This window comes from Clarias gariepinus, chromosome 20, assembly GCF_024256425.1.
Source record: "Clarias gariepinus isolate MV-2021 ecotype Netherlands chromosome 20, CGAR_prim_01v2, whole genome shotgun sequence".
Classification (NCBI taxonomy): domain Eukaryota; kingdom Metazoa; phylum Chordata; class Actinopteri; order Siluriformes; family Clariidae; genus Clarias; species Clarias gariepinus.
The window spans coordinates 1,830,308-1,847,500 of record NC_071119.1 but is presented as its reverse complement, the minus strand read 5'-3'; the positions used below and the strand labels follow the sequence as shown (position 1 = coordinate 1,847,500).

Sequence of the window (17,193 nt, the reverse complement as noted above, 5' to 3'; positions counted from 1 at the left end):
TTTTCATTTCCAAATCACCTTTATTCTAGACTTTACCGCAGTTCCTGCTTTCACCACAAGGTGTAGGTGTTGAGTCACTTGTCATTTGTGTAAAGGTTCAAAAATATTGTTTCATTTTTTTTCTTAAAATTATGTAAAAAGAAATAATACTAATTTTAGACACATTTCATACTCAACACGACTAACTGCATTTCTTCGTTAATTTTGAACCTTACTAACAGCCAGTGGAAGCTTATGAAGACCGCTATAGCGTCATGCTAACAGCACAAATTACCTCACGCACTCCATTCAAAAAACAAAGCTGAAATCTAGGCAGAATTAACTGGAAACTTTTATAATTTACTCTCATATTTCGGCATTGTAAGGGTCAGAAGATTACGCTAGCAGTTTGACCAACACGTGAGGTAAAAAAAAACAAAAAAAAACTAGCATGACCGATTCAGCGAGTTAATGCTATTACTTAGCATTTCATGCTAGGAAGCTAGAACGACTTACCTTGTAAATCAGAAATATACATAAATGGGTTGATTTCAAAGCACTGCTTTTTTTGTTTTGGGGTTTGTGTGTGTGTGTGTGTGTGTGTGTGTGTGTGTGTGTGTGTGTGTGTGTGTGTGAAGAAGCACTGCATGTGTAGTGAAATAATCATTAGCATAAAGGCACCTAGTATCTACAGTTAGCGCTTTAAGATGATTGTAACAATGAAAATATTTACCAGCACACCACAATTGTGTTCACGATATGTTTTAAGTTTTTGTCTTAATCTGAATTTATTGAACTACGCTAAGCTAAAAATAAGAAACTACTAAAATGTTAGCTATCTATTAAAAGCTATTATGTTCTTTTTTCATTAAGGCACAAAATGTTATTCAAATTTATAAATATATTATTTTTACTCTTTTTTTTTTTTAAGTATCAATAGCAGGTACCTTGCTGTTGTCCTTCTTTTGGTGTGTGAATATCAAATTAATATTAGAGCTATGAGTTTATCTAAAGGATGGTTTCAGTGCTAGCTGTGTGAGTGAGCGTGTTGCACTTGATGAATTTTCTGGGCTGTAAGTTGTGTCGTTGTTGTTGCTAATGTTGTTGGATTTACCTTTCATATTATTTTTAATTAGCTTTAGCTAAAGGGTGAATTGCACTACTGTTAGCTTGGTGCTAATCAAAATACCATGTCTGTGCTAGCGGATACTGACGATAACTTAAGATCAATTACTCTAATGACAGAAGCATGACAAACTGGTCATACACACACCAGCAGGTGGCGCTGTAGTGGCGTGTAAGTACTAACCGTGGTGTCTGAACACTCTGTGAACTCTGGAGCTACTTATAGCCCAGAAAATTTAGCTTATCTGATTAGCATATCTTAGTAGAGCTGAAAGAGAGAGAGAGAGACGTATAGATTTTGCTTTTGATGCACATAACGAACACTACCGTAAATAAGTGAAAGTATTAACGTTGTGTTTTTGTATGAATGATGCAAATGTGACTCCAGCACTTGTGTTTAACCTCTAAACAGGGTTCTGCTTCTGTGTGTGTGTGTGTGTGTGTGTGGTTTATGTGATTTAAGTCTTTTTACAGTGTTGTATTTGAGCACATAACCTATTCTCCATCTGAACAATAAACTTTGATATGTTTTAATAAAGGTGTGTCTTCTGGTTCTAAAGTAGGTTTATAAGGCCACGCCCCCTTTATTAACAATGGTACATACAGAGGCCACGCCTTCCTTATTAACACTGATAGATACAGAGGCCACACCTCCTTCATTAACACTGATAGATACAGAGGTCACGCCCCCTTTTTTAACACTGATAGATACAGAGGCCACGCCTCCTTCATTAACACTGATAGATACAGAGGCCACGCCACCTTCATTAACACTGATAGATACCGAGGCCACGCCTCCTTCATTAACACTGATAGATACAAAGGCCACGCCCCCTTTTTTAAAACACTGATAATGAAGGAGGCATGGCTTCTGTATCTAACACTGATAGATACAGAGGCCACACCTCCTTCATTAACACTGATAGATACAGAGGTCACGCCCCCTTTTTTAACACTGATAGATACAGAGGCCACGCCTCCTTCATTAACACTGATAGATACAGAGGCCACGCCACCTTCATTAACACTGATAGATACAGAGGCCACGCCCCCTTTTTTACAACACTGATAGATACAGAAGCCATGCCTCCTTCATTAACACTGATAGATACAGAGGCCACGCCTCCTTCATTAACACTGATAGATACTGAGGCCACGCCTCCTTCATTAACACTGATAGATACTGAGGCCACGCCTCCTTCATTAACACTGATAGATACAGAGGCCACGCCTCCTTCATTAACACTGATAGATACAGAGGCCACGCCTCCTTCATTAACACTGATAGATACTGAGGCCACGCCTCCTTCATTAACACTGATAGATACAGAGGCCACGCCTCCTTCATTAACACTGATGGATACAGAGGCCACGCCTCCTTCATTAGCACTGATAGATACAGAGGCCACGTCTCCTTAATTAGCACTGATAGATACAGAGGCCACGCCTCCTTCATTAACACTGATGGATACAGAGACCACGCCTCCTTCATTAACACTGATAGATACAGTTACGTCCCCAGGTCTAGGGTCCCAGGGCGTAATAAATAATAAAATCTTACACGACCAAACTTTTGTCTTTTTCTCTTTTATTTTTACACACACACACACACCGGAAGCTCTTGGCTTCAGGGTTGGGCCAAGGCCAAAACAATAAACAAAAACCCTGCCCTATCTCCTCCCAGAAACTAACTAAACTACAAAGAAAAACTAAACCAAAAACACAGGGCTAAACTAACTCCCTAACTAAACATTCAAAACAGGAGAAAACGGGTCTAACTAAAATGGCACCCAACCCCTACTGCTTCCACAAAAGAAATGCATATACTACCAAAAATAACTATTTACAATATTTACAAACAATTAACATAAACACAAAAGAGACCAAAACACACACCACACAAGCTCACAAACACAGGCGCGATCCAACAGCTCTATTTTCACCACATAAACAAGCAACATCTCCCAAATAGCGCGCGCTTCCGGCTTCCTACCTTAAAAAGACGCGCAGGTCCAACGGCAGCCAATCCTGGCGCACGTCACGCACGTCCAATTAGGGCGAGGCCACCTGCAGGAAAGGGGGAGCGAGAGAGAAAAAGAGAGAAAAAGAGCGCGCGTGCACGCCGCCACCAGCATCCGCGCCTCTACGCCTACATGCCACACACACACAGGCATGTAACAATACTGAGGCCACGCCTCCTTAATTAGCACTGATAGATACAGAGGCCACGCCTCCTTAATTAGCACTGATAGATACAGAAGCCATGCCTCCTTCATTAACACTGATTCATCTGAAGTGCCCTGAGGCAGGGAAGCATTGTGGGTAATCCAGGGATTAGGAGTCACTCTTCATCTCTAATCTACCTTCATTCAAAGAAGATTCTGTTTTATCACCTCCACTCAGCCTTATGTCCACAAGTCTAATCCCCAGTCCATCCTTCAGGAAGAATCATTAACTAATCAAGTCAGTCTATGTCCAAGTCACCGCACTTTGACAAATTTAGAAAAGAATCATTTCATTCAGTTCATCACTAAGTCACTAGGAATAGAATCGATAAACACTTTTTTGAACAAATTCTTTATTGTTTAATATGAAATGCCATGAACAAGTGAAGACAGAATTGTTATTTAATTATTCTATTAGTCAGTGAAACATTTAGGAACTGAACAGGTTCATATCAAATGGACACTTCGAAAAGAGAAATTTTCTAATGAAATTATACATATAACTTTTAATACAGAATAGAAGAGAATGAGAATGAATACAGGATTTAGAAGAGAATGGTTAAAATACTGTGTTTAACTCATGGACAGATTGTTAACTGGAGCTGTAAAGGTGTTTTATAACAGGGTTACATGACCTCATCTAAGACAGGAAAAGAACAGAAAGTAGAGAGAGAAAGAGAGAGAGAGAGAGAGAGAGAGAGAGAGATCTTTATCCCTCCTCCTCCTCCTCCTCCTGTCTGTTTGCTGGCCGTGTTTCAGTCCTGATCCATACGGGCCGAGAGGCGTCTCAGGAGTCAGACAGTCCCGAGGTAAAAACTCTTCTTTATTTTCTCTGAATTATTCTCTAGCCTTCTTACTGTTTGTTATACGGAGCAGTAAACACCAATTAATCGATTAAGCTAGCATCTACAAATCTATTATTTATTTATGTATTTATTAATAAACCACTAGAATTCTAATAAGGCTAGCACTTAATACTTATAGTTTGAGTATAAACTGTCTAACACATTAATAACTGTAAAATAAAATGTAAAAAAAAAAGCACATAAATTAATCATTTATAAATTGTTAACACGAATGGTTTAAATGAAATTTTTTTTTGTTCGACGGCATTTAATATTTTTTGGGAAATCAACAGGAAATAAAGCTTTTTTTATTTTGATTTTATTTTTAATTATAAATAACTTTAGCTTTAAACTTTTTTAAAAAAAAGTTATAAATAGGCTAGATGAACAAAAAACACATGTATTAACAAATAATTAATTACACTGGTCTAGAATATGTTTACAGTTTGCTTGATAACAATTTAAGGTGATAAAATTATCAAATGACTTAATCTATCTCGTCATGCTCACTAATAAAGACAAAGGTTCGAATGAATATGCTTATCGAGGTGTTTGTTTGGACATGGCAGTTGATACTGATGCACAATGCAGATGCAGAAATCAGAGTGAAAGTAACGGCTTGGGGTCGGAGGCGAGCGATGAGGAAGGTCAGGAGATCAGCAGCTTCTTGATTGGATTAAGTCATTCGACTGACAGATGGAGAACCGATGGGGGGGGGGTGTTAATGTAACAACACTGGTGTACATGTGACATAACTCGGAGCTCCGCCCACACTCGCTTACAGGTCAAGCTTCTGAAATGTAAAAACCAGCACTGTTGTTAAAATGACTAAGATGCGACGGAAAGATTGAGGAAAGGTTTGAATTTAAAACCAACAGCGACTGCTTCATTATTTTCTTCTTTTTTTTTTTTATAAAAAAATTGAAGTTGTTAAACTCTGTCTGTTAAAATGAAAGATAGAAAATGATGGCGTAGTGTTTATACTGTTGGATGAAGCTGTATAGATGATGACAACAATGACAAGGATGGGGTATACTAAACCATAATTGGACAGGAAAAGAAAAGGGGCGGAGCTTGTGTTGGAGGTTGGAATGAATAAATATAGAATTGGAAATTAAGTAAGGAAATTATAAGAAGTTACACCACTCTGGTGGTATTTTATACTGTTAAGATTAGAATAAATTAGGACAAAGTGTCCCAAAAGACATTTCAGAGCACAGACCCGTCCACTTAAAAGTAAAGACAGAAAAAAGTAACTTTGTAACTATGAATGTAAACTGTCATGACATGCAAATCCAATCTGATCAAAAACATCAGAATTGTACAAAGTGGCTTGTAATGTGAACGTTGCCATAGTTTCTGGATTTAGGTGCAGCTCTGGGAATCCTACAGGTGGCGCTAATCAAACACTTTACAATTGTTATAATGTGGCTACTGATAACACCATTTTAACACCATTGGCAGAGATTCTGCAAACAATTGCAGAACATCATCTGCGTTCCTTTAGTATAATGAACGTATGTTTACGTCTAAATTAGCACGAGAATTCCAAATTTCATTGCATTTTTTTGACTGCGAAATTTTTTAATCTTTCCTCCCTAGATCTTATTATGAGGGAACCATTAGAAGTTCTTGCTCCAGTGGAATCAGGGAGTGTGTCCATCCAATGAGGTTTAATTGTGGGCGGGGCCATGACTGGCACTCCTTAGTTCTGAGACAGCCCATTGGACCACAAAGTCACCCATCAACCATGGTTACATCCAATCAGAGGCCAAGACGGCATCACTTGAGGAGGAAGCTCCGACCCTCACGGATCTTTGGGTTTGTGCTGAGCTTGTTCGCCTTTTCCCTGCTCCTGTGTTGGAATGCCTTTAGATTTGGAAATGAGCTCCAGCATCAAAGAACTCCCCGCTCCACCCATCAGGAAGGAGAGGAGCATACGACGCTGGTGATTGAGACCCACGCAGAATATCCTGAGGATTTATTTTCTCTGGAGCAAAGGCGTCAGGGGGCTGTGGTGCTACACATATTTGGGATGCTGTACATGTTCATCGCGCTGGCCATCGTGTGCGACGAGTTCTTCGTTCCAGCCCTTACTGTCATCACAGAGAAGCTGAAGATCTCAGATGATGTAGCAGGTGCTACCTTTATGGCAGCTGGAGGCTCCGCCCCTGAGCTCTTCACATCTGTTATAGGCGTGTTCATCTCTCACAGCAACGTCGGGATCGGTACCATCGTCGGCTCTGCCGTCTTCAACATCCTGTTTGTGATCGGCATGTGCGCGCTGTTCTCGCGCGAGATCCTCAACCTCACCTGGTGGCCACTCTTCCGTGACGTCTCCTTCTACATCGTGGACCTCATCATGCTCATCTTCTTCTTTTTAGACAATTATATCTCCTACCTGGAGAGCATGACGCTGCTAGGGGGCTACTTTTCTTATGTGCTTTTCATGAAATTCAACTCCTTTTTTGAGGTGTTTGTCAAGAAACTGATTAGCCGGAACCAGGTGGATGAAGGCGAGGCCATGTCCAAGGTGAGTCGAGCTCAGTCGCAATCTCTGTCCAAGGTTGTATGGCTGAAGGGATACACAGGAAGTAGCCAGCTTCTCACTATACTAGATTAGGGCTACGCGAAGACGTCATCTGAGTGTGATGATCTGAGGAAGAACAGAGCATCTGTCAGGTTCACAGAAAACCTTAAAATCAGGCGAAGATGACTAATGGGGGAAGGTTGATGGGGTAATGTGTGGCCACACAAATATTACAACATTTACCCAAATATGTTACACCTCCTTTCATGTACACATGCTTGTCTAGGACAAAACTACTGTAGGTTTTTTACAGTACTTTGCATTTTTAAGAACCCAGGCGGGCCAAACCCCAGCCACTGGATGCAGGGCCGGAACAAGCCCCGAAAAAATTGGAGGGTTGCATCAGGAAGGGGGTCCAACGTAAAACCTGTGCCAAGTTATGTGTGGATCGGATGGTCTGCTGTGGAGACCCCTCAATGGGACCAGCTGAAAGACACCAAATATAGTGACTCAAAATGTGCTCTATTAAAACAATTATGCAGAACATGAAAGGTTTAATCATAAGTCACATTGATTGTGTTGCTTTATAGCCTATAAGTTACTACTCTCTGCAGAACAACGCCACCATGGGTACATAGTGTTAGAGTGTCAGATTTGCTGTTAAAATTAATGATAAATGATAAAATGAAAGGTGTCTTCTTTATCCTCGTGCATGGGGAGACAGGTTTGTTGCTTCCTGATGTAACGTGTCTCTTTTATAGGCCTCAGCCGCTGGTTTGTTATTTTTTTATCGATTTAATCAAGCAGTACTCCATCCTCGTGAAGCTGTGGAAGTCTCGCTAGTTCAGAGGTTTAAACCCGCCGTCCAAATCAGTGACCCACAGCGTTATCCTCTGAGTCTGCACTGATAAAAACTGATCGAAAAAAAGCTGTTAAACTGAGATTATACAGTACTAGTATTCACCTGTGGGATGGGACTCAGGGTAGATCTTTGGTATCTTAGATGATAAAAATAAAGTGCAATCTTTGAGGTATAGAAACTAATAGAAGCTAATTACTGTTTGGTAAGTCAAGGGTGGTTGTCATTCCTCCATGTAGCTTGTATATATTGGAACAAAATATTGTTTCTCAGAACCATTATACAAATCATAATAGGATGTTCCATAAACTGTCTATCAGTGGTCAGTGTGCATATGTTTGACAAGGCCAGTTGAGAATTGGGAAGCATGTGGGTTGAGTAAGCTGCCTAGGTGACAGAAAACTGTTGCTAAGTCTGCTGGTGGTGGCACGGGTTCTCCTGTACCTGCTGCCAGATGGCAGAAGGATAAATACTCCATGTGAGGGCTGAGAAGGGTCACCTGCAATGCAGGTAGCGCTGCAGATGCAGCAGTTGTTGTATAAGGTATGATGGTGCGTAGAGAGACCCCATTGAACATTTACATTGCTGTATGGTTCATTTTTCTTGACAGATTATGAATAAATTAGAAAAACATAATAGTACGAGAACTAAAGCATGTTCGTGTACATTTCCAAATAATTTAAAATCATTCAGCCCTTATAAGTTTTACAATACTGAGAAGAATATCTATATGGTGGAATCCATACATTTTGTTTTGATGGTGGTTGCTCATAATGGCTCTGTTGTGTTGAACTGTCACACTGTATGTAAACTGTTTAAAGACATAATTACTGCATGCTATCTGGCTAAAAAATAAACTAGCTTATACTTGTTTAGCAGGAAAACTGGTACAACTTTTCCACGACATGGCTACATCAGTTCATGCCAAGACATGTCTCGTTTACCGAGTAAAATAGCATTAAATATGTGTGCGGAGAGCCAGCAGAGGCGTGGATTCCCACATGTAACCTCTTGTTCCTCTGCACTAATCCTATAAGCGTATTAGATCCTGTTAGCGCCGCTAACTTTAGCCAGGAGCCACGCGGTGTCCTCAAGAGTCAAAACAGCATGACCTCAAACTCAAACCCTCATTTAAGTTGCTCTTCGTAGACATAAGGGACAAAAAGTGATAGTGTTAAGTTATTTTCATATTTACTGTATTTGTAAGATTTTCAATCCATGAGAAACAAGTTGCCTGAAATCCATCATCCATCTTTACCAGCGTGCAGAGCATGACAGTAAATAGATTTTTAAAAAATAAATAAAGGACTCTTAGTGCTTTAAGTTGTGACCTTTTAAGCTATATGGTCTTTAAATGTTTTTTCCACAAGGTCTTTTTGATCATGGTATTCCTTAATACGTTAAACACTTGGAAAATTGTGGCTTCCAAATGTGGAACTAGATACACTTTGAGAATTGTATTTTGGAGAACTACGAACTAATGATAGATTAAAGCTATTTTGGAGTACAATGATCTTAAAAACGGCATGGTGGCTTATTGTTTAGCGCTATTGCCTTGCACCTCCAGGTCCTGGGTTTGATTCCCACATTGGGTCTGTATGCATAGACTTTGCATTTTCTCATCATGCTTGGAGGATTTCCTCTAGGACCTTGCGTTCTCTCCCACAGTCCCAAGACATGAAGATTAGGCTAATTGACATTCCCAAATTGCCTGTAGTGTGTGAATATGCATAGGAATGTTGAACAGAGGTCCTACCATGGTCGTACAAGACGGGAATGAATGCACTGGTCATCATTTGCCTCCACGGTCCCTAGTTGGATTTAGCAGGATAGGTGGATGGAATGATCTTAAAATCACCTTAATAACAGCCCTGTTTTGTCTGATCAGGATCCTAGGAATTCATAAACTCATTCAAGAATTCATTCATTGATGAATCCTAGGAGGTTCATGAACAAGTTCCTGTCAGGCTTATCTCTTTCGTCAACTCAACTGGCCATCTTGACACACCAATTCAATTCAATTCAATTTTATTTGTATAGCGCTTTTAACAATTGTCATTGTCGCAAATCAGCAGGGTTAGGGTTAGCATGTGTTTTGATAATCAAGGAACATTATTTTGTTATTTCTTTCAACCCATTTCACATAATATTATCTTTATCAATCTGGTTTTCATAAATGGTGGGCAACATACAGTACATTGATGTTGTACAATGATCCATTCAATCCATCATCAAAACCAATTTTTAGGTTTATTATTACCTTTGACTTCATGCCAGCAGTCATTGTTCCAAAAGGACCCCACTCTCTTGCTACCAACAGGCCAAACACACATTCACAAACACCTGTCAACCTACAACACATGTGTTTCGAGTACCTGGAGGATGTACCAGGTTCTGCAGAGAAAGCACCAAAAAAAAGCAGTATTAGATTTCACCTAAAAGGTTAACTCTTATGATCTATTTAAAGGGATTGGCAATAAGGGACAGTTCTGAGTAAACTGATTTAAGTGAGTTTTGTTCCTCCATTTAAGAATTCAATTTTGGTTCTTGGTGTGACAGAAAGGTGGAATCACTTATTCAATTCAATTTAATTCAATTTTCTTTGTATAGCGCTTTTAACAATTGTCATTGTCGCAAAGCAGCTTTACACAATCAAAAGAATTATTTAAGTCTATATGGAATGTGAATGTGTATGAATCACAATGATGACTGTCCCTGGTGAGCAAGCCGAGGACGACAGTGGCAAGGAAAAACTCCCTGAGATGGTAATAGGAAGAAACCTTAAGAGGAACCAGACTCAACAGGTAACCCATCCTCATCTGGGTGATAACAGATAGCAGGGATTGATCTGCACTCATACTGTGTGTTAGGTGGCAGGAAGTTCAGTATAACAGGAGATGTTAATTGATGTTAATATGGAGTCCAGGTAGTTATTTTAGACTCAGGTAGTCTTGTAGGAAATACCAGCCCTGAACTATAGAGCAACTGCAGCCAAGTCAAGTCCTCAGAGAAACAGCTGTCAACACCAGTCGAGGTAGAGTGAAACCGTCCCCAGACACCAGACGCATCCCAAAGAGACATAGGCGGCATCCATGTGACGAGATCTCCAACCAGAAGCGGGGAACCAGGATGGGTCAGACAGGTCCGGAGGGAAGAGGGAGTCTGGATCACTGGCAGCTCAGGAACGACATGTGTAGCTCGACAGGGAGAGAGAAGAAGAGTATAAATGGTAGAACTATTACTAGTTGATCAAAATATGCCGGTCACAAACATAGTCCAACCTGGACAAACCCTCAGTGACATTATCCATAGGTAGTCCGAGGGGAGTTTTAAGCTAACTCCAAACGGATAATTAATAAATTGGGGAAATTGGCAGAAAGAATGGACCCTGGCTTTGGTTTAATATGCCTACTTAACTGTTACCACAAGCTAGCTAGAGAGGCTTTAGCTTAGCTAAAATGCTATGGAGGATTAGCTTAATTTATATGCAAAAGTTAATTGCATTTAATTGAACTACATCACCATACCTTATACATCACCTGATGAATATAAATTGCAATGTCTACACAGCAAAGAAATCAAGTTCAGCAAATCCAGTCGGTTAGCTAAAGTAATGCATAGCATTTTGACACTTGCACATGCCTAATTTTGCATCATTTTATGGATTAATTTGGCATGGTGACGTAGTGATTAGCTCTGTCCACTGTAGTACTGGCCTTGCACCTCAAGGGTCCGGGTTCGATTTCCAGCCGGGTTTAATTCCCGCCTCTGTGCGTGTAGAGTTTGGATGTTCTCCATGTGCTTGATGGGTTTCCTCTGAGTACTTTGGTTTCCTCCCTCAGTCCAAAGACATACATATTAGGCTAATTGGCATCTCCAAATTGCCCATAGTACAATTGTGTGTAGCCTGCAATGAACTGGCACCTTGATCAGTGGGTACCCTGCCTAGTGCCTTAAGTCTCCTGGGATAGGGTCCAGGCCCCCTGCGACCCAGGATAAAGCGGTATAGATGATGAGTAAGAGTGATTATAGTGAGTAAGTGATATGTTACATTAAAAATTCCCCTTCTGTACAGTTGTCATGATTGGGAAATCTAGCTATAGAGACCAAAACTGTTTTAGTACCAGGCTGTAAACATGTTTATTTCTTTTGTAAACTTTAGCATGGGGTTCTATGGTGTTTGACGCACCCTTGTTAAATCTGAGAGAATATGAACCTTCACTTTTTTGTAAAAATGTGTTACTTCATCCAGGATCAGTAACAAAGTTTGCACTGTTCAAATGTTTTACTGCGGCTAAGAGTCTCATAGCCGTGCTGTGCTCAAAGCCTTCCATAAACGTCAGTTTGACAACTATAAACAGCTGTTCCGTCTCCAGGCTCTTTCTAAATGAATATGATTAATAAAATACAGCTCGCCATATGACACAAAACCCAATAAATATAAACTTGTCTGTCCTAAAAATGTGTTAATGCTTATAGTTGTAGCTTATTACAAAGCACTGAGACTGGAGACTCCTTCCATACGTGTTAAATAAACGTCTTCTTGCAGAAAACGTTACTGTATAACACCATCCCTTATCATAAGGGATGAGTTAACGTCATAAGTTTTAAACATTTATTTTAATCTTTATATACTGTTATGTCAATAATTCTATTAACATAAATGCAGTTTGCTGAACAAAGTACTTATAAAATAATAAATATTTTTTATGTCTTTCTCAAGGGTGACAATACTGATGGGAACCAGCTCTCGGTAGGTATAACTCCACTCCACATTACACATAATAACTCATGTCATAAAATCTGAATCACTTGCTTGTTTCAGTGTCTACTGATAATAAAATTTCAGTAAAGAATATCATGAGATCAATATTATATCAGCACATCGCCCAGCCTTTTCAATATCATACGCTGCTCTGTTAATGCTTTTCTCGTCTCCCTGGTTTAGACCAAGCCCCACCTTCAGAGAGGTGTAAGCTCCGCCTCTCTGCACAACTCCCTGATGAGGAACAGCATCTTCCAACTCATGATCCACACACTTGATCCACTCAGTGAAGGTATCACGCATACACACTTTTCTCAACACAGTAGCTGGTTAGTGAGACAAACACGAACTACTTTTAAATTGCGCAGTTGTGTAAGTGTGTGTGTCTGTGTAATATTTTGGTCTGTTTTAGGAAAATTCAAAGACAAAGCTTCAATTTTGCACAGGATTGCAAGAAAGAAGAGACAAGAGGAAGCAAATGGCACTGGTTCGTGTTCTAATAAAAAACTAGGGATATATAAATATATAATATATGTTTCAAATGACACATTTCCGTAGACAATGATTGTGCATCACTAAAACACTTATTTTTACTGTTTTGTGGTATTCATCCTGCAGTGAATAAGAAATTCTCTAAAAGTACCAGCGTGGAGGTAGAAGTCACTCCGCCAATGAACGGCACCCTAGCACAACAGGTAACACCCCAGCCAACCAATGAACAGACCAAACAAACCAGTGCCCCAATGTAGGTGCTGTTCTTAACACTCCCTTCTTGAGCTAATGATGTACAGCATCTACAGAACAGGATTTATGGAGCAACACTAAGCTTAAATGTTTGGAAATGTGCGGATGTTTCCCCTCTAAATTTCACACAAGGGATACACAGATCACAGAACATTTAAATTTTACTGAGAAAACAGAACTTTGGGAATATAGGACTGTGTTGTAGTTGTCAAGGGAATATAAGCCCCTGAGGACAGAAGAACCTGAGGACAAAGATTTAAGGTACCATCGAGCATTATGACATTGGACTCTGGGACAAAAGAGTTCTTGGACCATAAGCTGGGAACATGTTAATTTAGGACCCAATGCTTTTATAACACTGGGAACTTAGAAATGTATGCACTCATATTACTGGAGATATTAGGACCTTGACACTGGGAACAATGGGAATATTAGGACCATATGCATTTAGAACATTGGGAATGTGGGGACATGGACAATTAGAACACTGGGAACATTAAGTGCTAGACACTTAGAACAGTTGGACCATTGGGCCCTAGATTGAAACTTGGAATATTAGGCACAAGGCACTTTGAAAACCGTGAACTCTCAGGCCTAATCATTTAAAACACTAGGAACTTTAGGTACTAGATACTTAGAACACTGGGAAAATAGAGCCATGGGCATTTAAAACACTGGAAACCAACAGCTCAATGCACTTAGAACACTAGGAACATTGGGCCATAGACCATTAGAACACTGGAAACTAAAGCCCATATGAAGTTAGGGCCCTCGGAAACCCGAAAACATAGAATCCTGGGAGGATAGAATGCAAGTATAACTGAACACCAGAAACACTGAGATCAAGGACCATGGAAACACAGTGCTGTCTTTCCAAAGTATTCATGAGGAACATGTGACCATGGGGCAGACTTACAATTAGTTAGTAACATTTTCACTTGCTCCCTTGCTCATGCATAGAGGGAGTTGTTGATATCAATATTCTCCAACATGAATGGAGACTGTTCATAAAAATAAAATTTGATGAAATCACAAAACATAGGGGACTTAAGAATGTAAGGGGTGTGCATGAAGGTGTGTTTAAAGCAGAGTTGGAGCTGTGGCTAAGTGTCTCTAATACAGGCTTTTTGATGCAGAGTGAGGAAGAAGAGGAAGATGATGAGGAACAGCCTCTCAACCTAGAGTGGCCAGACACAACCCGAAAGCAAGTGATGTACCTCTTCATTTTCCCCATTGTCTTCCCACTGTGGCTCACACTGCCCGACGTCCGCAGAAACGTAAGAAACTCAAGTCGAATTCCTATTTTGTTTACAGACAGTAAACTAAGTAAGGCTTATTTGGAATACTAGAATCATTAATGACCCAAAGTAATTTTTTTTCATATAAGATTGACCATATCAGTCTATCTTGCTATCCAGTATGTGACTGCACCATGCTAAGAGTATCAGTTTAAAAACTTCACCTTTGTTAGCAACACTAGCCTTGTTTCACCCAATATTAACAACCTCTTTTCTTTATTTATTTTACTTAGACATCAAAGAAGTTCTTTCCCGTCACGTTTCTGGGTTCCATCAGTTGGATTGCTATCTTCTCCTATTTGATGGTGTGGTGGGCTCACCAGGTGGGCAAGAACACACATACACACTTATTCTCATAAACAAGTATTAATATTGACTCTACCAGTGACAGTTCGTGGGGCTCGTAGAGTCATTCGTCGTTCGTGCTGTTTGCTAAAGTAGTGGTTCCTGAGGAATGGCAAGAGTACGAATAGTGAAGGTTAAATTTGCACAGTGGATGAAGAAGAAAAGAGTTAAAGATAGGCTGAGGGAGACAGACAGAGAAAAGCAGCCAAATCCCAAAGCCAATTAGATGTTCACTTCAGTTTCTGCTCGCTTAAGGCTAGTACATGCTGGCGGCTTTTCAATTAGCAGTGTCATTTGTAACAGGTCCAGGACTTACTCAGCTATTTTAAAGAGCTAATGTGAAACACATGGGTGCGCACAAACCCGTACCCCCAAAAATGGTTAGGATGAAGCAGAAAAAAACAGCTTGGAAAAAAATAAAAAAGAACAAAAATGTAAAAATCGTCAAATAAATCTGTTGATTAAATAAAATAAGGTGTTAGATAAGGTGGCGATGACCGGAAGAGGTTTACAGCTATGAATGATCATATAAAGACTTCATACACTACATACTGTAACTTGCAAACATGTCCAGAACATCATGCTGAGAGTTTTTAAATGATACCACAGGTTGGAGAGACTATCGGCATTACGGAGGAGATCATGGGTCTGACTATTCTTGCAGCAGGAACCTCCATTCCAGATCTCATTACCAGCGTCATCGTAGCCAGGAAAGGTTTAGGAGACATGGCTGTGTCGAGCTCAGTGGGTTCCAATATTTTTGATATTACCGTGGGGTAAGGATCATCATCATCATCATTAAACACTATCACGCAGATCCGCAAGCACTAATAAACATCTAATTTTCGATTCTTCTGTTGTCCTTTCTCGGCAGGTTGCCCTTCCCGTGGCTGCTCTACTCGCTCTTTCACAACCTGAAGCCAGTGGCGGTGAGCAGTAACGGCTTGTTCTGTGCCATCGTGTTGCTCTTCCTCATGCTCGTCTTCGTCATCGTCTCCATCGCTGCCTGCAAGTGGAGAATGAGCAAGCTGCTCGGCTTCTTCATGTTCGTGCTTTACTTCATTTTCCTGGTGGTCAGCGTCATGCTGGAGGACAAGATCATCACCTGTCCCATCTCCATCTGAGGAGCTTCAGGGGAATGTTTGTATTACAAGGAGACATGACACTACTTCCCGGAGGATGCACTGGATTCTGAGGGGATTTGAGATGATATGCACAAAGAAATTACAAAGAAAACTACAGAAACACCAGAAACTACACCAAACAAGATTATACAGTATCTCAGTAATCTGATTAGAAAATCAAAAAGTGCTTAAACATTAAACAGACAATACACATGATTACTCAGAACACTATACAGGACATACATGAATGACTTGACTCGTAGCTTGTAATTACAGAGAAATTACACACACAAAAAGCCATAAGTAAATTTATCCATAAACTACAGTGCAATTTTTTTTTTTTAATTAAGCAAGCTACACAAAAACATCCAGTGGAATTGCACAAGGTACACAGAGACAACATACAAACTTACTCAGGATGGCTGAACTACACAAAAACTACACATCAACACCAAGAAACCCATCAGGACCAGCGCTTCATGTGATGTTTAAAAGATGGCACATTATTTTAATTTAAAAAATAATAGTAAAAACTTTTTGTTTACTTTTCCTGGGAGATTAACACAACGGACACGCACATGTGCAGCAGATTTAGACTGTTCTAATGAATGCGATAAAAAAAATGGATTGATGGACGGACGTGTGGAAACAGGGAAGTAAATTCTCCTCAGGGATGTTCACAGGAAAGGCTTCAGGACTGAGACAATGAATCAAGCCTGAACCTGAACACTAGGACGGCGCAATTGGAGCGTCTCCTTTGGTGGAGATGAAGAAATATTATTTTGCGTATACTTTATTATTTGATCATGGTTGTTTTATTGTTATTTAATAATCATTAGAGTTTAAATTTGTAGACTGACATAAGTAATAGGCATGCATATGTTTCATATTTACCGTATATTATATCATATCATATCATATATCATATCATTTTAAAAACATGACAATGCTGCATGCAGTATGTTCACAGTGTGGACTTGTTGTAATTTGTTCACATCTAATCTAATCTAATCTAATCTATATACTCTAACACATTATTCTTGTGATACTAAATGAAACATCATGTTTTTTTCTTGCTCTCATTTAATACAGTTAACATTTACATTCGTGTGAAATCTATGTACATATCCTGGACTATTAACCATAATTTATTTACATAATTTAATGTACTGCATCATGCTAATGTTCACAAATAAAAGTGTAACATTTTAGGTTTTGTTCCATTCTTTCGATTGTTTCTATAGTGTTTGTTTATGAATTGTAGTTGGATCAACTTTTTGGTCTTTAAATGAAACAAATCCCATAAGATTTCAGAGTTACTTCTGGAAAACGATGTTAGCATTAAGATATTATC

General features: G+C 39.6%; 2 protein-coding genes across 2 annotated transcripts in view; both read left to right on the top strand.

Annotated features, from left to right (window-relative positions):
• Window positions 1–600, top strand: part of tspan5b (tetraspanin 5b) — a 5,040-nt gene extending 4,440 nt beyond the window's left edge. Inside the window, exon 9 of the mRNA XM_053479751.1 lies at window positions 1–600. This exon is cut by the window's left edge and continues 73 nt beyond it. The gene's annotated coding sequence lies outside the window, so the exon portion shown is untranslated.
• Window positions 601–4,113: 3,513 nt separating this feature from the next.
• slc24a2 (solute carrier family 24 member 2) lies at window positions 4,114–16,724 on the top strand. Its single transcript, XM_053480052.1, has 10 exons — window positions 4,114–4,138; window positions 5,777–6,707; window positions 12,287–12,316; window positions 12,512–12,620; window positions 12,741–12,815; window positions 12,947–13,023; window positions 14,209–14,349; window positions 14,604–14,693; window positions 15,325–15,491; window positions 15,590–16,724. The coding sequence occupies exons 2-10, from the start codon at window positions 5,841–5,843 to the stop codon at window positions 15,837–15,839; spliced, it is 1,806 nt and encodes a 601-aa protein (XP_053336027.1). The 5' UTR covers window positions 4,114–4,138; window positions 5,777–5,840; the 3' UTR covers window positions 15,840–16,724.
• Window positions 16,725–17,193: the final 469 nt, after the last annotated feature.